Below are 24,409 nucleotides of genomic sequence, written 5' to 3'. Positions count from 1 at the left end.
GCCTTATCAATAGCACTACTGATACGTTCCTATTGTTTTGCATCCCTCTAATACAAACACATTCCTCATTTATAAATAACGGGTTATCATGTGATAAAGTAATTATAAAAATCAGGATCAGACGTGTTGTTTTATTGCTGTTTTTTAAGTTGAGCTTGAGCTAAATCACTTACTAAATCACTTACTATAGTAAGTGATTTAGTTTTGTCTCAGTCTGAAAACAAATTTGTTTTCAGACTGAGACAAAACTTCTCATAAACTCATAGAAAATTTTCAGGGTGACCTGCATGTGTGAGAGAATTTTTTTTCCACCCCCACTTTAGCTGGATTTTTTCTGCCAGCCCCCTTGTGAAATTTCTCCAGAAGTCTGGGTGAGTCAGTGTGTGAAAAACAACGGCTACTATTAAGGAAAGTCCTCTATGAGGCAAGATAGCAGTTGGGTAGCATATGTCAATGTTACATCTTTATCTTTCATCTGTTGACACTGTGTATGCAACCAGTTAAACATAGCACTGATAAATAGGCAAAAACGATAGTTACAGCATCATCCTTTTTACTTTGCCCCAGGAGGCAGGACATGACGTCTGAGGGGAAAGTCTCCCGCTGTGAGAGTCTACACAAACAGCCAAGTCAGGAAGATTTTTGCATGTTCTGAATGTTCTAGAAACTTCCAGTACAGTCAAGTGCCTGTATGTTACACAGCTTATTTCTTGTTGAGCCATCTCATACATTCAGCTTTTTTTCCCGTTCCTTTGAAGCTTTTTGCAGCAGAGTAATGATGTAAAATAACTCTGCAGACTCCTTTATAACACCCCTGATGTACAAACAGCAGCTACTGTATGTAGAGAAACATTCAGTCTCACTGCTTTTCATTAACATTTCAGCCCTTTATGTCTTACAAGTGGCTCTAAAATCCTGAGGTGAAGGAAATCACTACAAGTAACATGAGTCAACGTGTTGGTTGCCATGGTACTAGACCTCATGTGGCCTAATCTGCCCTCTTTACAGTGTGTGGGTGGGTAGTTGTTTTATGTGATAGTCTCTGTGGTTTGTTGTAGCAGGTAATTACTCACAAAGTTTTTGTGTTTTCAGATTATAGGAGAGAGGATAGAGCTAATATTTTAATTTGGAGGGGGTAGTCTGACATGTTTATAAAGACACTTAAACTCTATTCACACTTGCACAAAACATCTAAAATTTTCCTGAATTTACCTGCACCTGTGACCGCAAACAGCTTTATCAACCTGACTTTATTCTGAAATGTACATGCTAGCCCATTAGCATTTTCCCCTCTCAAACTCTTCCATTGACTCACATGCAAACTTCAGGAAAACTACCTGGTACCTATTTTTGGTGTAATGGAGACACAAATACAACAAGTCCTAAGGTTTTTGGTTTCATCACCAAAAATGCAAAAAAACTCACAGTGTCTAAATTGCCTACACCATATCTGTGCAATTTAGAAGTTTTCTTTAATCATTTGTCTAGCAGCAGCTTTAAGTTAAAAGTATGGTGTTTTTAGTCCAGCCAGTACTTGTTGATAGTGTTGATCTTCGAAATAATGCAAATATTTTTCCTTTTGAAAATCCTGGTATCAAGAAATATCCAAGTACTGAAAATTTTAACAGCCTTCCTTTGTGTATTAGCTCAGGTTAAATTTTAATACTCATCTATTTTTGTAATATTTGGCATCTGCAGCAGGCTCAGAGTGACTAAATTCCCCACTTTACTGTAGTAAACAAGACACAATTGGGCTTAGTGACAGTCAGCTGCAGAGGCGTAATGTTAGCTAAAATATTGACAGTGGTGGAGGAGCACATGCATGAGATGATTAGGTGAGATAAAATTAGAAAAAAGACAGGAAAGTGGGTGTTTGAGAGCCCTTCTCTCCTCTGCTGCTGCTCTGTAATCTGCTGCAGTGTGTTAGTCCATAGTCACTCATAAAGAAGACAATGTGCAGCTGACTGAATGACAAATGCATAAATTCTTCACTCCTTAAAAAAAGAGCACAGCTGAGTAATGAAACACGCCCACTTTTTTTTCTTATTTCCTTTACTCACACTGACATACACACTCCCTCTAGACGCGAGTGAAGCACATGCTTCTGGCTTTGGCAGTGACATCACCCGCCTTGTGGTCAAAGTCCAGTTCCTCTATCCGGCTTAGAGCTGCTAACACACTGCCACACTCGGAGCTGCCGTAACCACCGACACACACTCTCAGCGGACAGAAGAAGAGAGTGTTAGAAGAAGAAACAAACGAGTAGGAGATGAAGGATTATCTCTGTGATTAAGGATGACTCTACTCTGACAGCGTGGATCCTCCAGGCCGTAAAGATCAACTGCAGCCTCCACGCTCTTCCTCCTCCTCCTGCTCCTCTCATATTTCTTACTTTTACTCTGTTCTGTTTTCGCTCACCTCCTCCTCCCACCTCTCTTTACCCTAAAGTTTGGCTTTCCCTTCCCTTTAACCACCAGTTTCCCGTCCTTACCTCCACTTCTCTTATCATTTACCCACTTGTTATTTCTCCTGTCACTTCTCTCTTCATCTCTGGGAGGAAAAGATGAACTCCATGGCTGCTTACAGACAGTTCCTCCTGGATCTGGAGGAGAAAAGAGGTCGGTGTCCACTTTTACCCCATTACCTGTCATTTGTAATTGCTATTAAGCCTGTGGTCATGATAAAAACAACACTTTATTGGGCATTTTCATGGACTCTTTATCCTTTATAGCAGCTATCATGGACTTATATGATCCAATGAGAGATTTAGCTTATCTTTTGTCGTTGCCTTGATGAATGATAGCAACATATTGACATGTTGCACGAGTGTATTGCTCACCAGTGCTGCAGTGAATCAGCGTACACCAAACACAGGGTTGGGCCTCAGATAGATGTCATACCTGCTTTGCAGGGATAATTGTGTAACTTGAAAGGTGAAAGAATGCTTGAGCAATCTTGATCCAGAAAGGGATGCTCTTTTTTAACCAGTTTTTAAGCATTTAAAGCAACTCTTGCTAAAATTGTGTGTATTTTTATTGCAAGGAAGTGGGTTTAAATGACTCATTTGGCCTATAAAGAGCCAAGTTGGACATTCTTAAAGTAATACATCTTCAAGTATGATTGACAGCTATTTCTGTGGGACTGTTTGTAGCATACATGTACTTTACTGCTCTTTTCTGTGGCTTAAATGAAGGTCGGTTTCACACATGTGCTTCTGTCTGTTTACCTGCTCAGCTACTGTCAAGATAAGATATAGATTAACAGGGAGACAAGCTGACCCATGTCAAATAAACTAAAAAGGCTGCTGTCAGCTATAAAGATGTCTAAATGTTCAGTATTTTGATACTTTTATGTCGTTTATTTTGATTAATGATAACAGTGGAAAGTACTGAACCTTAAAGAAGCTACATCTTTGTCGCAATTCAGATGTGTAATGAGAGGAATGAATCCATCAAGAATGGCAGGCACTTTAATGCAAATGGTCTAAATTGCACAAATTTGCAGGCAGTGCTTTGATGCCAAAATGTTAGCAACCTAAGTGCACAATTTGGACAGAGTGTCAGAGTTTACCTGCAATTTTTGATGCTTGAAAACAAGAAATGGCCCAATATTATGTGATAAGGGCATGCATTTTGGTTTCCATGATTTTGAAGGCTGATTTTTAAATAATATAATGAAGTTTAATACTCGCGTGTATTGCCAACCCAACACCTTTTTTAGTGTTTTCTCCTCTTTTAACCTCCTCAGATCTCTTAGTTAATATCCAAAGCTGGGTGTAGATTGCTTCTAAGTGTTTATATTAGCATTACAACACCACTGTACCACACACATCTCTGCCCTTTGTCATCCAGGACACTTGATCCTCATTGGCTCTGTAAGAAATCTGACATGTGCGTGAAACCCGCAGTCTCACACAAAAGAGCAGAGACAGCAGCAGGATGGTTTGTTGAGGTGTCAGGTGACGTGCAGGAGCAGGCAGGGATGCTTCGCTTCAGCAGCTGTTATCACAGCAGTTAGCTGAGCGTGGCAGAGACCAGGCCTAAGACAAGTTCCTTTTGAAATACTTATTTTGCTTTGCTTTCAAAAGGTATCACATCCTCATACTTCTTGTTTTATAGTGTATTTTATTTATATTCCAGTCCTGTACAATATATATTTGATTGTCAGTCTTTGCCTCATAACTTAAGGAAGACCGGTCTACTGTTACTCCTGCTATTTTTTTATGTTCTATGGTGGAAAAATGTAATTTATTTCCCTATAATTGCTCCAGAATATGCTTTTCTTGCAGCACAGGAATCTGAGTTGTAAATATTTGCAGAGCTAAAGGCTATTTTCACAACAAATAGCTTAATAATGAAAGTATTAGTGGAGGCAGAGTTTTAGTCATGATTGAGAGCTTATCCGACTTCTCAGCCAGTTCTGTCTCTGTGCCATTTGCTCCACATTTTAACAGCAGCTGCTGCAGCACTTACGGATTTCATTTTTGGCTTCAGCATTTACTGTGGGGAGGCACAAACTACAAATCCACCACTTCCACTGGTGTCATAGAAGGTATTCAAATTATTACTGTAAGAAAGACAACGATTCATCTTCCTGGAATGCAATGACCAAACAATGAGGCAGCTCGAATAATAACCACTGGGAAAGAGAAGCACACTTAGATTAAAACATTGATGTCATGCCAAAGCTGTTGTGGTCATTGCTCCCAATGGAGTCATCACTACGGCATCACACTGTGGGATACTCCTGCCATAATAGCTGATGTTTCTTGTTAAAGGTATCTAGTTCATGTTAGGGTTTTTAAAGAACGCGGAATTTTAAACATGTATACATTTCTAACAGCATGATGCAGATACACGTTTCCATACCACCTAAACAAAAATAGAAGTCTGTGATAGCCCATGCTTGATATTTGTCATTTTCACTTACCAAATAATGCAAAGTCTTGCATACTTAAACAATTACACAGATACTTTTTGGTGCCATAACTTTGCGGATGCACTAATGCATCAGCTGATATCCCTTTAAAAAAACATCAGCCATTGCCAAATACTCTAAACTGTTTTTATGGTCAATCAGAAGAGAAAATCTTGACAAAGTGGGAGTGTTGCACTTAAAAAAGTGATTAAAAAATTTCTGTTAGTATCAGCAATCTGATTGTTATTTTAAACATTGATAATGGTATCTGACTTAATTTTTTCAACTGGCGCAACAGTGAAAAAGTAGTTATAATCCAGTAATACACTATTCTTAAATGCAGATTCTGTTGTCTCAATAAGTACACTTTGTTTGTCAAAATTATATGAGTAAGATTTTGAATTCCAGAAGTATTCAAGACTTATACTTGTATCAAATATTTAAAAGTTGTGATATGGCTACTTTTATGAAAGTGAAAATCTGATGACTTGTACTATTGGTTAATTCATACATTACTTACAAAAGTGCAGAGTTTTCAGAGACAAAAACTCACCTTAGTGTGGTTATACTTGTTCATTTATTGGTAATGAATCAGCCTAACCTTTTCCGACGACGGGTTTATGTCCTGTTATATGTTATAAATCTATAATTTCATTAATGAAATTTAATAATGTCTCATTTTTACTGTAAATGCATATCAGTTCAAAATATCATATTGGTTACCAACTTCTAATCAGTATTGGCCCCAATAACAGTTGACCCCTCAAAGCAACACGATCATTCCAGTGTTAGTGTTACCTCACCAGCTGTTGAAGTAAAACAGGCAGACGTGTGCCTTTGAAATGTGGCTTCCCTGCAGTCTGCAGACTTCTGTATTCCTTAGTTTAATAGATACCCACTGGCCCTCCTTCAGCAGCTGCACTGTTTCTCTTACCTTTGTGACATTATCAGCTCTTCATCTGTCTTCCTTATCATGTTAATGTGTTTAGTTTTAGCAGAAATGAGAAGTTGACCCTTAAGGCTGAACATGCATCAAGTTGTCGCTTAGTTAAAGCTTATTGCACTTGATTCAACAAGCTAATTAAAACAGGAACACGCTGCAGCCTCAGATGGATCACAGCCCAATGCCCACCCCTCTAATGGATGTTCAGGATAATGACACCTATTGTCTGTTAACAACCTTTTCTGCGATTTAGTGCCTCTGAGAAACCTCTCTGCAGTCGTTTCACTGTCAAGGCTACATTCAAATTTAAATGCTGCCCCCCTCCTCTTTTGTCTGTAGTTTTAGACAGCTATGGCTACACCTGCTACTCCTTGTAGTTTTGCGATATTATGTAGCACAGCCCCCTCCTCACACCTCTGACAGCTGCTGCGTGTCAGGCCTTATAGGTGTCAGGCTGAGTTAAAATCTCCTTTATCCCTCTGAATTATATCTGAGGTTAAACTTCTTAACCACTTTGAAACGCTGTGGGGGACAGCACCCATCACAAATGTAATTAATTTATTAAACACTGGATAGCATGAGCTTAACTGCAAACTTCCGTGCAAAGGCAATAAGCCACTTTTGTGATTTACAGTACTACATCAGTGCACAGTAGAAGCTCAAATCTAACTTATTTACGCGTGTTGATTAGAGAGGATTTCAAACTAAGTGTTGTGAATTTGTCAAATTGGATTAATGAGATTTAGATTGTTCAAATATTTAATCCTCAGGAATCAGGATAAACTTTAAAGGCTGTGAATGACTTTTACATTGTTGTGTTTATGCTTTGTAGTAACACGGGTTCTTTTTTGTCTGTCCACCCATGAGGCTTTACATCCTCAGCCATCTGTACACACTTGACATTCCCCTTTTGTACCCTTAACTCCAGTGAGGGTGCCATAGAGCGAGATTTTACCTTTAAAATGTAATTCAAGTGTACTTCTTTAGCCTGTCTATTGTATCTGATTGTGTTTATCTTCTGTCAGCTGCCAGCAGAGACAAACGCTGTGATGAATAGTTGTGTGACAGAGAATGTGTTTGAGGCCGTGGCTGTCTGAGGAGTTTGGTCATAATTTGTTTAAGGTGGAGCATCTGTCAGCTTCTATTCTTATCTCTCCTATACTTCTCACTCTCTCTCTCTCTACCTGCAAGTCACATGACACAAGCTGCAGTGTTTATCTGCAGGTGCTTCAGTTCACTTTCTTTTTTCTCTCTGTGTCAGGCCCGATCTGTGTCACTGACCCCAGTGTTAACAGCAGGGTTGTGTTTCCAAGTTCATGAACTGGCTTTTGCTTGACCCTGGAGTACAAACACCCAAATGGCAAACTGTAATGCAGAGAAGTTGCAGTTCCTCGCGTGTCCACTTAAGGCTGGCAACAAACATGCTAGCAGTCCTGTTAACACCAGTGTTAAAATACCCATTGTAATGGCAAATATTAACACATTTACAACCCGGTTAGAAAATAAATTTAATGTAAGTAGCTCATTTGTCCGCATACACTTTAAAGTAGGCAGTTTTTTTTGTCACTTATCTTTTTGTATGATAGCAAGTCAAAAAGTTGTACATGCAGCACAGTTAGGTCATGCCCCATAGACGCAGGTGGTGCAGGTACAAGTCTGGCCTGCAGCTGATGTCCGGCATGTCTCTCATCCCTGTTTATGACTCTAGCCACTATCCTCTTCTTCTTTATAAAGGTATAAAAAGACCCAAAATATACTTGAAAAGAAAGCATAGTAAGCAATTGAAAGAATTCCTTCTAACTGCTAAGTCAATCTCCAGATACTTAAGCATTTTTGAGCTCAGATTATATTGTGTTTCCATTATCAAAATTTGAAAGGTTTCCAAATAACTGACCTTTATAGTCCTACTTTTTTTGGACCCTTCCTCCTTCCTTGGGGATACCAAGCTTACCTTACTTTCCCAAAACGGTGAGCTACACACACAACTGACACACTTCATTCCTCCCACCAAATGAGGGCACGTGTGTCTGTGGAAAGTAACTATTTTAATTTTTACCTTACTGAACAATACCAAACCATACTCAGTCAAACTTGACCACCTGGTGGAAACACAGATGTGACAGAGCAGGCACCCAAATGTTGAGGCTACAGTTCCTGAAGCATTCGACACAGGATCGAATCTCGAGCATGTCACTTGTTGGGAAGACGCATGTCTTGATCCCCTTACTTACTGTCGCTCTTCTGTTGTCCTATCTGATAGAGGCAAAACCTCAAACAACAAAACAAAACTTTTTTTTAATGACAATTGCTTAACCATGAAGTAGATCTGTAAAGACTATTGATTAGTTGTCACCACTAGCTGATTTTGATAATAGTATCCCCTTTAAATAAAAAAGGAGTAAAAGTCTAATGATCTCATCTTCTTTAACGTGAATACTTTCTGTTTCTTTTCCTTATCAATGACAGTAAACTGAATCTGTTGTGTTCAGGATGCTATGTTATGTTCTTGGAAACATAGGTTGGCCTTTACATTGTTTTTAAAAACAGATGCAATTCATGGTTGGGCCACCCAGGTATATTTGCAGCCAGTCAAGTTTTTTTGTAACCTTTTTTTAATGTACAAATTTAAATCCCCAGCTACACACACTAGGGAGACATTAACTAGTATGTCCCTCCTGTAAAGCACTGTTTGAGACCCTACATCTGACATTAAAAAATGAAACGTGCTGCTGTCCCTTTGTTTTCATCAGAAAGGGAGTGATGTTATCTGGGCGTCTATGTACAATATTTCATTTTTCTTGACCCAAAGCTAAATTACTCTTAAAGTTCTGTGTTTGTTTTTAAAACATTTTTGAAAAGTTTTTCCCAGCTATAGTGACTATGCCCATGGTGTCTTAAGTATGGCTGTTCTGTTCTGTTCCTTCCTGTGAATGGAGAAATGTCTACATATGTGAGTGTTAAAATGTGTTTCACAGTGTGTCATCCATTCAGGAGGTGAATATTTTTAGGCTACATATTTTCTGCCAACTCAGAGTTCCTTTTCTGCTTTTAACTGTTGTGGAAAAGGTCTACTATTGTTAACTGCTCTTTTTTAAAATCCTATATTTACATAAACTCATTCAGTCTGTCAAATGTTAGTATATAGATGTTATTTGGAGACACCATACCTAATTTAATGTTTATCCCACGCAGTAGACAAAACATTTGCCCCTTTAAAAGGTTTTCCTTTCTCTTGTGTCCCTATTTTTATAAATTCCAAACAGTCTGACTCAACTTCACCAAAAACACTCAGTCAGTGTTTCCCTTTCTGAATGTAATTTGTGTGAATCAGCTGACTGACAAAAAGCCTATTTGAGACCATCAGGAGTGTTTTTCTGACTTGTCCTGCACATAGGAGTGAGCTGAACACTCTGCCATCATTATGTGGCACTAACACACGTCACATACAAGAGAGCCTTTGAATCCAGAGCTCACATCAGCCGCTAACAGGCACCAAACACGGTAAAAACATTAAGCTACCACATGTGGCTCAGTGTCTAATAATCCAGTCATATGAGTGGTTTTTGACTTTGTTGTTAACTTAACATTAGCTCCATTGTTGTCTCCTCTGTCATGAGTTGGTCTTTTGCCCATTAAGTCATGTATAGTTGTTTTGGATTAACTTGGATTGTTTGGATGTGTGAATTAACCAGATTTCTTATTGCCGTATTTCTTGGTTTTCATAAAAACATCTCAAGGTTTGAAACTTGTTTTCTACACGGCGCGATTGTGTCAGTGACGTCTGACTGCGATCCCAGCGTAGCGATGCTTTGCTGTGTAAATTACCTTAATGGGAGGGAGGTGTGTGTTTCCAGGGAGGGGAAGAGTGTTAGAACGTTCAGATGTCAGGTTGGTACAAAGTGTGCGAGTAAACTAATTAATTAGCTAGTTTGGACGGGAGGTGCTCCTATAACGCAGGGCGGGACAGCTGGCTGATGAGTGATTGTGGTTCTGTAGATGTGTCCTCTGCTTCAAAGAGCAGCAGGTACATGAAGCCACGGTGTGAGAGGGTGGAAGCCCAGTATGTGTCTGAACAGCTAATTTGTGTGACTTAGCCTTGACTTCTACCGATCCCCCAGACATTTTAATCCATAAGGCTAACCCTGCTAAGCGACAATCCCTCACAACAAACTCACGCTGTTGCTCAGTGAAGCACAGCATTCCAGCATGTAGGGTTATCACAAAACCAGAGTTTTAACTTATCAATAATGCTTGTAAAATTCCTAGATATCAGTGCCCTTTTTTTTAATCTTTTGTCCAATTTTTCAGTTGCCACAACTTGAAGGCAAACTCTCTTACACTCTTTAAATACCTTGGCAAAGTTTGGTGCAATTAAGACAGTTTGTATGAATTTATTGCAACTGTAACTAGATTCATTCCTCTCCTTTGTATCTATCTAATGAAATAGATGACTTTTTCAAAGCTTTTGGTACTTTTTGATACTTTGGTAGTGTCCCTTTATTCACACAGAATTGTGGAGGAGGAGCTCCCTGAACAGAGAGATGCATCAGTATTTAAGCAAAATACAGATTCCCCTCAGCATACATCATGCTCCCAACCACTAAGTTACATTGGGAGAGACTCTGAATTGAAACCTCTCCTCCTTATCTTCAAGGCTACCTGCCTGTCTCACTGACTTTTAGAATTTGAAACACATTTTCCTTATATGAGCTCAGACAAGTGTTCATATCATCATCGTATATGAGCACAAGGTCAGCATAACCATTTACTTGAGATCAGAATCACAGCCCAGTGTTTTTCTATCAGTTGGCATTGCTATTGCTCATCAGCTAAATTAAGAAACTTAAACAAAGGTAACAACATTTGCCCTGATATTTATTTGTGCCACAACCACATCAATAAAATAGTCATAAACATGAAGCCACAGCTCTGTAGTTTGAATGAGCCAGCACAGAATTTATTCTGTCATCATGGATGTCAGCTCCTCCACATACCAAAGCACACTTCTCAGGAACAAAATAGCATAGTAACATATGAGTCCATGGAGAAATCAGCCCAGGAGTCTGTAGTAACATCTACTTGATGAACACTTTGTCAGCAGTTAATTCACCTGCTCTATCCTCACATGCTGGTTCCACAGTTGCAGCTCAGCTCTATCTGTGAAGGAGGCTCTTATCCGGATTTGTGTGCACCAGAAGCCTTTCCCTTCTGATGATGTAATGTCAAAATATATAGTCATCAGTTTTGTTGGATTAGCAGGCTTAGCTTTTGTACTTTAGTATTATCTTAAATGACAAGTGCTGACCAGTGGACTGATTTCCTTTTAAGTCATGTGTCCTGTTTCTGAATCATTACAATTTCTCACTAAGTATATTCAATTAGATGAATCCAGCAAGTTTGGTTCCACGTGTAATGCTAAATCAGTTGAAGTGTTGTCGCTTGAAACAGCATGTGCCAAGTGCAGGAGTGCTGAAACATTAGTTAAATAATGATGGCAACATTGGATAACTGTGACCTGGATGAGTGAAAACATACACAGACATTGAGTACTTGAGTATTTAGTTACTCATAAACATCTACAACCCCTACACTGTGGTAGTTTTCAAACAATAACAGTACTGAAATGACCTATTATTGCTGATGGTCTTGAGTGCTTTTTCAGCTCATGTAGAGACATCTGGATACATTTAGGCTGTTTAATAAGCAGCTAAACCCTCCTCATAGAAGCTTTAATCTATAATGATTCAAAAAGAGAAAAGAATAGTCACATTTGAGAGCACATATTTAGCATTTCTGATAATTGCCTTCAGCCCTCTCTGACTGCTTAATCAGCTCTTTTTCAGTCGTAGCTTGATACCCTCCTACACACACACTCGAGGATCATACTTAGCCAAACACAACCCTCCTCCTCACACGTCATGAACCGTGTCTGCCACCTCGACCAGAGGCTGGCAGTATTCACAGGAGATTTCCTTCAAGGCCTGAATAAGCTAATTTCTAACATCCTTTTAAATAAGATGTCAAAACAGACCACTGGTCCAGTTTCCAGAGATTTCCAGCCCTGTTACTATTTGCCCTTGAGTTGGATGTAAAACCACAGCACCGTATATGGTCTCCAAGTCCCTCACATCTGACTGATCAGTGGTTTATGTGGATAATGCTGGCTGCATTCCTTATTTTATATGAAGCCATTTATGCAGACAAAACATTATCTTAGCATTAATACTTAAGAATGATCCCTTAAACAGACTGTGGGTTGAGGTGAGACCACTGCACCCTGTAAAAGGTTTCAAAATGTCCCAAATTATCTCATTGCACGCCTGCATCAGCATTCTTATAACCATGAGTTTAAAGCCATTGTTGAACTCGGCCTCTGTGGGATTTTGAGTTTGCAGTGAGGCAGTTCCAGAGCGGGCCGAGCCAGGTTGGTTGTTTTTTCTTCTTAGTAAGTGTGAGATAATCAGGTTTCACATTTGACCCAGTGTTAAAGAGTTGGAATCAGTTACAATGAAATCTCCCAGCCTCTGATTAGTTTGAACACCTTTGATATAAGTGTTTCCAGGGTTATCGTACCTTTTACACACTCACGTCAAAAACCTCTCAAAGTCAAATAACAGACTGTATACTGAAGTGTTAATTGGATGCTTTACATGTTTGTGTGTCACGAGCCAACATGGTGCCCGTCTGAACTTCAAAGCCTGTTGATCAGGTTACATAAACGTCTGGAGGATGTTCGTTTCCACGTTGATATGAGAGCGGCCTCGGAGCCAGAATTAGTAAGAGGAGGAGTTACTGTAGTAACCAAGGTTTAACCCCACAGGACACCTTCAACCTCTTTAATCATGCTTAAGACTAGTGATAGAGACGTTCCAGGAGACTGGAGGAAAGTAAAAGTCTCACTTTTCTTTTCATCATGAATGTGGTTATAACAAATCCTTGATCTCAGTGAGACGCACGCTTTAGGTTCAAGGTAATAAAAGACAAATGCAGCATGAGAAAGCCAAAATTCTGTGCCACATCTTCTGCAAATCAGTGAGTTAAACATGGACGTACTAGCCTGGTTGCTATGATGAATTTTAATTTAGGTGCTGTCAGATCCTTTTATGCCATTAAAGGGGACTTTTTTGAATTTTTGCACATACATTTGGGATTTTGAGACTTACAGACCCATTAAATATGAAATAAGCCAGCCTAGTCCTGCAAACCTGACAGTCTGTTTAGAATCTGTTCTTTTATGACATTACTATGAATCATTTTAATAGTGCCTACCCTCACTTAGTATCTCCACTAATGTTTTGCCAGTGCAGCCATGAAAACACAACGGTGTACTTGTATCGGCACATCCATGGAAGAGAGAGGTGGTGGGAGAAGAAGCTTATTTGCATTTAAAAAGAAAAACATCAAAATGACACTTTGTAGAGCTGATTGAGACAGTGTCAGTAACTTCCTCTGGTGCTGATCCATGTATTTGGACCTGGATTGTGCCAAACAGCCTTTGATTTGTCACATTTTGCACTACTGTACTACTTTTCATCAAACAAATCCAATTAGTAAAAAATAAGAGAAATTTAGGTGTCAATTTCTTATTGAGAAAAAAGAGGAATTATATGTCACCTTTAATAAGCAACCACTTGTTTATATGTGCTGTAGAGCTAGAGAAGTTGCAATAACAAGCAAACGTCTATCCATTTTCTATACCATTCGCCCCATTCAGGGTCACAGTGTTCTGCAGATGATCCCAGCTCTCTCTGTATGAGGGGCAGGGTACTCCCTGATATGTCCAACATTCAGTCACATGTAAAGATAAACATTCTGTCAGTCCAGAGTCACCATTTAACCTGATGAGCATGTCTTTAGACTTCAGGAGGAAGTCGGAGTACCTTTAAGAAACCCACACATGCACAGGGAGCCCCCTGTCTGAGCAGGGATGCAAACATGGAACCTTTGTGATGGCATTACCCGCCTCTGTACCACCACGGAGCCCATAGCAATAACAACCATCTGATGATATCCATTAAAGAGCAGTATAATGCATGCCTGATTTGCCATGTTTTAAAATAGTTCTCAGTAGATGTGACTAGAATGAAAAAAGAGAAACGTGTCTAAATGAGTGAAGCCACTCATGCTAATAATGTCTTAGTTAATGGATTCTTTACAGAGAGTGAGTAGTTATGATGGGGAGATCAATGGAAGAGATGTGGGTAGTTTTTGTGTTGGTGTGTGAAGAATCATGTAGAATTAGAAAATCACAAAAAATGTTGGAAACAAAGAACTTCAGGAAATAATCATTTTAGCCCAGGAAACTACCTTTATTGCTTAGCATTAACATTTTCTATTTAGTCTTTACTTCTGAGACATTTTATTTGCTGTGAAATGATGGTATAATTTGCTTTCTTCAACAAACATGACTTGCAAAAATGTGAGGTACAGCAGATGATCGGTGCTTCGTTGTGATAATCCCGTCAGAGCATGTTAGATTACAGTTGTGCTGCTTTGATACTGTAAAAATTAATTTGCCCTTTAGCTTCTTCCTGCTCTCAATCAGACACCATGCAGCCAAAAAGCCACGCTCTGTTACATTTCCAGTAGCAGTCATCCAGATGTGTTAGGGTGATAAGCGTTTTTTTGGTGTTTATCAGCATCAGGTCAGCTGGGTGGGGCCCCACTGCTGCCTGCTGAGAGAGCTGAGGCAAGGGCCTGTGCATTTACATTAGTGTCACAGCAGCAGCCCTTTAAAAACCCCTCAGAGACCCTTGAACAATCAATTGTGGAGAGCTTTAGCGCCCTCCAAAGCTGGTGTGTTGTAGTTTTATCCCTTAGGTTAAAGGATATTCAAGCAAATGCACATCTTTAGTTTTTTTGTCTTGGATGTTTAGAGTCTTTAATGCACCACTTGTGGTTGTTGTATGTTTGATTTCCACATTAACACCACCTCTCTTGACTCTATAACTACCACCTCTCTGCTCTGACTTTGTGGGTTATAATCACACAGAAAGAGCACTTTTCATGTAATTGCTGTGTGTTGATGGGCTGGTATTGATACAAGCTGAGTGTGATGTGAGTGCAGGCTAAAGGCTAAGAAACAAGGCAGAAGTGGGGACAGAATAGGAGAAACGGTGAGTTTTGACAACCTCACTGTCATCATTTTTTTTCATCTGAAACACAAAAAAAGGTAAAACTGAGCTAATGCTTTAATTTTGATGTTATATTATGTGTCAAATACTAACTCACTTTGATGAGATAATAAGATGTATCATGGGGTTTCCCACTGTGGACAAACAGACCTCTATCAGCAGCTTTCACCTACTGCTCATTCGTGACTTGAAATCCCCCTGAGTGCTGCCATGATGGTGAACATAAAGGTCAATGAACAAGAGAGAGACTCCACATATCACAACACTCCTTCACAGTTCACCGTGGCTTTTCTTTTCTCTGGTTTTCTATCAGTGCCGTTCACTGACATCACAGCAGCTCCCAGTTTGCATGTTTGTGTCTAACCTTGGTTTAAGAGGTATTCTGGAAGGTCACATAGTTTCACTGAAGAATGAAGATGATCTCATCTCTAATCGAGAATAGAAATTTCATTAGCTCAGGAGCCTAGAGTTAATAAGGTTTTTAGGCTGGCTGCCTTCTAATTGTCCTGTCTTCTATCCCCGATTAAGATCCTTAGAAAAATGCTGCTTGAGTCAGCGATGTTCTTCAGGTCTCTTGTGTGCAGTTATTTTGTTTACAGACGTTTTATCCACAGTTTTGTTTCCCTGAATCAACAGAGGTTGGCTTACATTGTTGCAGTTCAGCAGCTGATTCTTTATCCTGGCTCTGTACAGGACATTCTTCATTTTTAAGTCCTGAGTTCTTTTGCAAAATCAGCCTCCACCAAGTTTCAACCAAAACTGAATATACTGGCTCACAAACAGCAGATAAATCAGGATTTTTTTTTGTGCACACTTGTACAAAATCAGGAAAGAGATAATTCATCCCATAGACTCTCCAGCTCATTTTGGGGTTAATTTTTACTCATGTCTGTGCTGTGTTTTGTTAGCTGGACAACATCAGCCTCTTTTGATCCTACCCTTAAAAAGTGCTCGCTCAGTCAGTGAACTTTTGATAAGACTCAGTTTCTTCTCAAAACAGTTTGTCATGTTAATGATTTACAACTGCTGGGATTAGAAATGGGAGGAAGGATAAATGAGTGTTTATTTTTAGCTGAGGTCACATTCTGTGCCTAGAACAACCAATGGAGGTCTGAAAGTGAAGGTGTTTTGACTAACATGGAATCAAATAATGATTTTTTGTTATTTCTGTTTAGGATGGAAAGTTTCTTGTACATGGAAAAGCAGACGTTGGCATCAGGCATTCTTTGATAGCCAAGTAACAGATTTTTGACTCTAGGGTGTTTGGTTGGGACAGGAGTATATTTGTTGATTTTGTTAGCTTAGAAAACTAACATTCAAATATATTGGTGTCCTTGTTTTCTCTGGGAGCCTGAAGGGAAGTGTAACTCTGCTTATCTGCCAACAGAGTCACCTGAACAAGGATCCTAATTGTGCCATCACATTGAGCAAACTGGAAAATTAACATCTCATATGATTCACTTGAAAAGATCATGCTCCATGAAGCCTCTCAGACATAAAAATGTCTTACATGAAGCCTTTATTAAATAGAAGTGGTTTGTTTGGTTGAATATTGATTGTATGATAAACAAAGTGGACCCATAAATCACAGGAGGAATTTCAGAGTGAAACATGTTTGTGCCGTCACCAGGAGGAGCAGGCGTCTGCTTCCTGTTTACTTCCTGTTGCCAAGTCTCCGTCAGACCCTGCAGGCTCCACCTTTAAGAGCTCTGCTGGCTCCATGTCCTGGAAACAAGGGGCAGCGTGGGAAATGTAGTGTTATTTAGGTGTGACACCAAACCGTCTGCTCTGAAAACGTCCACACTGTCAGATATTTATGCATACAGGAAAGCAAAGATTGTCCTTCTTTTTCATGACGTCGTTCTTTGTCACTGCCTGGAAGATTTCAAACGTCATCTGTGTTCTTTGCTCTGGCCCTCAGGTTTATTTCCAGAATAAGACGGTTTGATTAAGGCTTATTTTTAGAGCTTTTGAAGTCGATAAACATGCTGCGAAGCTGCAACTCTGGAAGTGGAAGCAGGGATTTCTCCTCATTCCTTGTTTGTGTGTTTGGTATGGCCAGCAGATCATCTTAACAGAGTTTACACAGGCTGTGTGTTTGTGTGTGTAGGGTGATGGTATGGAGCGAGCTTTTATTTGTAGTTGTGCTGACGTAGGTTAATTAACCACGACCATGTGCATCACTGTATTGTTATTGTGCATATGACCCTGTTGTCTTCGTGCACCACTTATGTGTTTCCCAATGTTATATTCTCTGTATTCTCTCTCTCTCAGAGACAGCCTCAACTGCTTCGATCTTTTGTCAGCTTTTAAAAGTGTTGTCATGTTTATTGAAGGTGTATTTCAAAGGTTTTCTATTTGCTTGTGTTGTTGGAGCCCAGAGGGTCCAGCCAGCAGTCGATGGAAACACTGACAGTGGATGCAGATAGAACATCTCTCAGCCCATCAATAAAGTCAACACTCTCCTCTATTAAATCTCTCTCTCTCTCTCCTCTGCCATCTTTATGGAGTCTTAGCAGCCAAGCTAATGCATGAACACAGATGACTTTATATCAACACAGACAGAAAACAAATTAATATATAGTTGCTGTTACAATCACTGCCATCTTGTGCCATTTGGAGAAAATACAGTTGACTATCATAAGAAATAGAGCAGATGATGAGGATGAGATTATTTCTTTAAACTTAATGTAGACATTGTAGAAAATACTTAAACAGTCATTTCATTATGAAAAAGAATGTTACAGATTCACTCTTTCCATCAGCTGACCTGTCAGTGGAGTGCTTGCTGCATCTTTGGTTGCTCTTTTTCAGGATCAATATGCTTACATAAATCCTTTTCACTGAGGTCAGATCAGCAGATTGAAGTAATGCTTCTCATCACTGATCACCACCTCCAGTCACCTGTAGTTAATTCTCTGTTGTCTGTCACTGAGAAGCTTCTGTACAGTACATGGGGTGTGACCCAACCGCTAGGCCTTCTTTGCCCTAAATGCAGCTTCTTTGATGGTCAGCTTTAAATAAAAATCAGTCATGAGATGATACTGATAATGATTTTTATCATCCTTATTCATCAAAGCAGCTATGTTAAAATCCTCCCAAACTTTTCAATAGTCCTATGAGTTAAAAATAGTAATCCAGTGTTGAAATCCATGGTGATCTGGTAGGAAATGAGGTAAAGATAGCTAAATGAGTGATGTACTGTTATTTTGTGATTTTTTTCAAGGTTAGCTCAGTAAAATGACTGTTCTATAGTGGCAAATAAAACATCATCATGAGGCTGCCTGTACCACCTGTTTCTGGCAGATATGAATCCATAGTAATTGACCTTGCAGACAGATATGTTTTTTGAGTCTATATTGATATTTTTGTGATGACTGTTCTCACTAGCTTTTTGAAATTAACATTAGTATAAATAATTTGTTATACTATTAGAATGGAGATTATTTTGTATTTTGACATTGTTTGTTATGATCTGTGTTTTGAAATAAGCGTTTTTTTGTGTTATTGTGACAGTTGTCATGTGACTTGTCACAAGTGTTGATTATTGTCTGGGCATCCCTGCTTAATAAGGGATTTTTTCAATCACTCCATAGTGCATCAGATCTTCATTTTTGACTGCCATCTCTACCATGGACTCTTTGCTAAAAATCTGGCAAGTCATTTGTTCATTTTTTTGCTGTTTTAACCCTTGACTCCTCATCCTAAAGGGCACCTGATCCTGGTTACATTTTTCGACCCTGTGAAGCACTCACCCTCCTCTCTTTGCGGTCATCATGATGTGTTCAAATACAACTTCAAGGAAAGAAAAGTTACATTTTGGCCCATTTGGCACATAAATTCACATGTAATTAATGAATCATCACGTTATGTAATTCTGCTGTCCTGGGAGACTTGCTGCATTGCACCTTGGGAGATTTTTGCACTTTTCTGTTGAACAAAGTTAGTAAAAGTGCTGTTGACTGAATAAGGATGATGATTGTACTCCTTTTAACAGGTAATGCAGCACAAGTAGAATGACCAACCACCAATCCAGCTGCTTTTACAAAACAAAAAACACCATCAGTATTGGCAGTGGCCAGTCTCTCTCATCAATGATTATACCAGTATTAGCAGAAAAAATGTGGTTGCAGCATCCCTGCTTTTTCACTCATTTATTCCTGAACAAATCTAGAAGATTTGAGGACAGCCAAACCAGAGAAATCTTTCTAAATTGCCCTTACATACATGTCCTCTACTGTTAAAGGTTCTCCCTGTTGTCGATAGCATTGATTATATGAAAGTTCAGTGTAAATGGAACTATTTTACATAAGGGCTGACAGAGGAATTTTCTAGATAAAATGTAGGTAAAAGAATCTGAAGTTTGGGTTCATCCCAGAAATTTTGGCAAACTTTCTAGACTTTTGAACATATTTGAAAAGCCTAATGCAGCATGATAGTACCCAGGTATTGCCTTTTGATGTCTGCTTAAACCCCTTTGTCGTTGGGGTTCAGGTCTTTCATATCAGCACTTGTAGTTTCTGTTCCCACAGTCGTCTGACCCTTCCTGTCTTCTGTTTTTATTTTCTCTTCTCCTCTCCTCTCCTCTCCTCTTCCCTCGCTCCACCAGTAGCTGTTGGTTCTGTACCCGTTAACTGAACCCCACTTTTCCACTAAACACTCCCATGTCCGTTTTGAACTCATCTCCCTATGAGCTTGTTAAAAAAGGATTACTGTCCATCGATGTAACAGCACTAAGTCTTAACATACCTGACTTTCTAATGAACCTCTGCAATGTGGAGCAATTAACGCTGCCATTGATCACTTTCCAAGTTGTTTTGCCTGTCGGGTACAATTTCTATCTCTGCTGCCTCTGGGCTCTAAAGATCTGCTCATTTATTTCCTGCTCAGCTGCAAGGTAAGAGGAGTTGTGCTTTGCACGAATGTGTGCATGTTTGTGTGTAGGTATGTACGCATGATAAGGAAGTGTGAACAACTGAAAAGGTCTTTGCAAAGAGGCGGCAAAGAATCACGTCATTAGAGGCTCAGAGAGAGAGAGGCTTCTGCCTGTGCCTGATGTACGATCCGTCCTCCCCTCTCCTCATGTTTTATAGTCAGCCTCGGTGGTCTGTGGTTTTCCCTCTGCCTTTTCATCAATGAGATTCACACGCAAATACACAAACACAAAAGTACACTGTCTCTCAATTACACTCTCTGTCACACACAGAAGCCTTAACTGGCTCTCTGACTGCTCCACTGACTCTGAGACAGACGGAATTTTACCAGCAAACCCATCAAGACATCAAACTGAATCCAAGGTAGACACACACGCATTTATTGGAGGTACAACATATTGTCATGTCAAATAAAGAAGCTTTATATGCAACCATTCAAACAAAAAGCATTAACATTTGCTCATGTTGGAGTCTTAAAGTGCCATATTAAGAAATAATGGAGTTCTTAAGTAGTTTAGTGGTTAATGTTTTAACCGCCAATGTCTTAGAATTGCAATATTATGATTCTGAATAAATTCACCCATTTCTATCCATAGCTGTTTTCACGTGTGCACTTCTGAACATTTCTAGAAAATTTCAGGCCTGTTTCATGAGGCTAAACATGATGTGGCTGACAAATAGACTCCACTATACCACACTATAATGAGAATTGCTGCCTTTATATAAATTCTATGTGTAGTTTGACATACTCATTCGATTACCAATAGAGAATACAGGGACATACTGGCAAAGAGAACATGGAATAAAATAGTTTTATTACATGCGTAGAGATTGCACTGGTGGCTTACTGCCTATGGTCATGCACCAATCAAAGTATATAAAGGTCATCACTGCTTACTTGTAGTGAATTTTCCTGAATATTTCCTGCCACAATCTCATGTCAGCTCATCCTGACTTCTTGGAAAAGAAGGGTGCAAGCAAGAAATGTCTGTGTGAAAAATTTAGCTCTTCACTATTAAATTGTGCTATGAAGGGAAAATGCCACTCAGAAAAATGTTTAAATGTTCAGTCATCAATTCATCTTGAGTGGGAGAAATAGCTTTAGGAGGGGTGCAGGGGTGTCAGTGTGCACTTGGCTGATGTTAGCTAAGGCAGAGGATGTGGTTTGCCATAGCGGCTGCCATAACTACAGAACACTTATATTTTATTGCTATCCGTTTACTCTGATTTATTAATTGTTTTATTCTGTATTGTTCCTGCTCAAGATTATAAAAATAGTGCATTTACTGGGGACATTTATACACCTTCTCTGTGTCCACACAATGATGTGGCAGGTTCACAGCAGGTTTAAACAAAAACACCCTTAAAACTTCATGAGTGAATGGGTACTTTATTTCCAACGTTCTTGTAGTTGTGTTTAATGATTGAAATTCATGTGTCTCAGAAACAGTGTTTCCAGGATTGCATTAAAACTAACATGTATTTGGGTTTTAATGGCTATAGATGCACAGTGGTCATGAACCCCTGCAGAGAGCATGCGTCATCTGGATCTGTCAGGTGAAGAAAAAGAAATCAAATTAAAAAAGCGCTCTTTAGTGCAGAGACCTTTAGCAGGCTGAATGTAAATGTTGACGTCATGGCAGCAGCAACAGCCTGATAATTACAGCTTCTTCAGCAGCTCGGGTCAAGTGGCTCAATGAAAGGCCACAGGATGGGATGGTGTGTAGGGGGTGGGGGGAGGCTGCAAATTAAGAGTTCTCCATGGCAACACAAACAGCTGGGGTTAAAATTAAGGGCCTGGTTACCGTGGTTATGTGTACAGGTCTCCTGTATTTGTGTACACTCTTCACATTCTTCGCCCCTTCCCCTTTCATTTGCTCGCTTTTTGTCTTTCTCACCCTGCCTCGTCTTTTCCCATCCACTGACCTCATCGTCTGAGTGTTTTTCTTCCTCCTCACCTGCGTCTCTCTCTCTCACGACCCTATACATGTCTAACTTTTTCTCCTTGGCTTACACAAACACACCTCCTCTTTAGCCTCTTTGCCTTCTCTCATTCATCCTCTGCTCTGTACATGTGTAGAAAAGTAAGGCCCTAAAACAGTCACAGTTTGAGCTTCTGTGCCCTCAAGAGCGCACTTACAGCGGGAAAAGTCATTGAATCTGAGCCAATCATTCTATTGCACAGCAGTGAAGTACCATTTTTTAGCCAAGTGAGCCTCTGATTACCTCTTTTGGTGTTGTTTGAATGTTTGCCAGTAGTTTTAAGAGAGAGTAAAGGCCAGTTTTTGTTCCTTTTTAAGAGAAGCATTACTGAGCTAAGGAAGCACACATTAAATTTTAGAGTCAAGCAGTGAAAAGTAGATCTAACTTGTCTGCATGTTGAGTGGACTTTTGGCCCCTCTTTTGAGCGGACCTTACTGTACAGTTTAGCATGTTTTTTTTCTCATCAGCAGATAAATGATGGTGAATATGGCATCCTATCCTGTCCTATCCTTCAATCTTCATCTCTGTTTTCTCTCATGTTGTTGTTCCTCTTGGACTTTGACTTGTTATCTCTCTGTATCTCTTCCTCACTGCACTCACGTTTAACTCTCACCCTAACTGCCTTTTCCCCCACATACTGCCCTGTAAAGTTTTAGTCAATTAATCTTCATTAAAAAAAAAAACCTTTTCTTCTCCCCATTCATTCATCCTCAAGTCTTTTTTTGTTCTGCTCCTTGTGTCTTTCTCCCTCCTGCTCATTAACCGGTGCTTAACTAAGGCTCGAAACCCAAAAGAGTTTGGATGGAGCTTGTGTTTCTCACGGGGTCATAAATCTATCGCTCTTTCTCTTCTCTCTTTCTAAGTCCAGTCCCTGCCTCCTTTCCCACCATCCATCCATGCAGAGCTTCTCCGTGTCATTCTGGGTGACTGATTTCACTCTTTCTACCTCTGTTTCTCCTCCTCTTTTCTCTGATGTTTCAGGGAATTATTTGATCTTAAGGTCCAAATTTAAGCAGACATTTTTCAGTAATGACTCAAAGCGTATCCACAGTATGCCTTCGAAGATTACCTATGCGACTTTCCAGCACTGATGTCAACACCACACACAAACATGATCTTTGCCCTTTACCCTGAGGAGAGCTCTACTAGCCTGTTATTGCTCCTGAGGTCAACATGACTGTTTCTGCTGAGGGTGGAGAGTGACAGAGTGATGTTGTGAGGTCATAGGTCATGTTGGTTTCCAGCTTGGTGTGTTTATGCAGCACACAAATCAAAACAAACTCCATCATCCATCATAGAAGGAATCAGCCATGACAAGAAGTGCAAAACTGAGTCGGCTGTGTCTATAGAGCCTGTGACTTTGACGTCAGAGAATACACTTTGTCAAATCAATGGTCAATATTTATTTCCTGAAACCGTGGTGAAATACAACTTGAACTATGATGCAGTTATCTTATAACTGAAGATAAATAACTGATAGAGCTGGATTAGTAGGATAAAGTGGGCTCAAATTATGCCACAATCTTTATCAGAGATCTTCAGCAATCTGCTTTTTGCCTCTTTACTCATTTTTATAAAACATGAAATAAAATGAAGAAGGCTACTTTCAAAGCAAATTAACTTCTGGGTATGTCATGACTCTGGGATTTCTCCTTTTAGATTATAACCCGGGCTAATCATTTGTTATTCACTCTCAGATCCTGTAAAGTCAATGAGTGATTGTATTTAGAAGTCCTAATTGCTTTTTCTTTTTTGTACCACTGATATTTACCTCTCTCCCTGCCCAATAATCATATTAGGTGTTCATCTTCACCTGTGTATATATTTCCCTGTTATGTGACAGCTTTGTCTACAGTAAAAGCAATTGATCATCATGCTCCATGACATGCTGGCAGTAGGTAAACATTAAGCTGAATTCCTTAATCCCTCTCTTATGCATCAGGTGTTTCATGGGAAGTTACAGCTACTAGTAACAAATCAAATGCAGCGTTCAATAAAATGCTTTTTAACTTTATCAAGATGATTTTGTAACTGTACAGATTTTAAATATTCTATTCTATTCTACTGTCAAAATGAATTAAGAGTAGACTTCTCATACTAGTCTATGATAGGCTGATCAGACCTAAGTATTCCAGAATAATGGATTTTTTTTGACATGCATTCTTCATTAATACTTTTTACCTCTCAATATTAAAGTCCATATTCTGACTTGCCCTTCTTCACAATTAGCTGCCAGTACTTGTGCACAGTTTGCCATTTTGTAAGGAATACATAATATTGGATTTTTGCTGACACCCGATATGCAGATATTTCCAAATGCATTAGAGACAATACTGACGATACCTGTATATAAATGTAGTCCAGGCTTGAATCTTTAGTCTGTTAAACACACTTTAAAGTTCAAGGGATGAGAATGAATTAAGGAAAAGACTCCGGCTGACATACAGTGCTTAACAAATTTATTAGACCACCACCCAAAGTAAGGTTTATGCCACAGC

At 39.4% G+C, this 24,409-nt stretch overlaps 1 protein-coding gene across 13 annotated transcripts in view; it reads left to right on the top strand.

Annotated features, from left to right (window-relative positions):
* macf1a (microtubule actin crosslinking factor 1a) overlaps positions 1-24,409 on the top strand; it is a 297,525-nt gene that overhangs the window by 87,379 nt on the left and 185,737 nt on the right. Inside the window, exon 1 of one of the 13 annotated variants that reach the window (XM_041809556.1) lies at positions 2,112-2,618. The exons of the other annotated variants lie outside the window; for them this stretch is intronic. Within the exon in view, the coding sequence (XP_041665490.1) occupies positions 2,564-2,618 (55 nt within the window). The 5' untranslated portion in view covers positions 2,112-2,563. Of the gene's footprint in view, positions 1-2,111; positions 2,619-24,409 lie in introns of those variants that run through there. 13 annotated transcript variants of the gene reach the window in all.

Source organism: Cheilinus undulatus, linkage group 16, assembly GCF_018320785.1.
Source record: "Cheilinus undulatus linkage group 16, ASM1832078v1, whole genome shotgun sequence".
Taxonomy (NCBI): Eukaryota; Metazoa; Chordata; class Actinopteri; order Labriformes; family Labridae; genus Cheilinus; species Cheilinus undulatus.
Note: the sequence above shows the minus strand (reverse complement) of the source record. Positions and strands in the feature narration are given on the sequence as shown.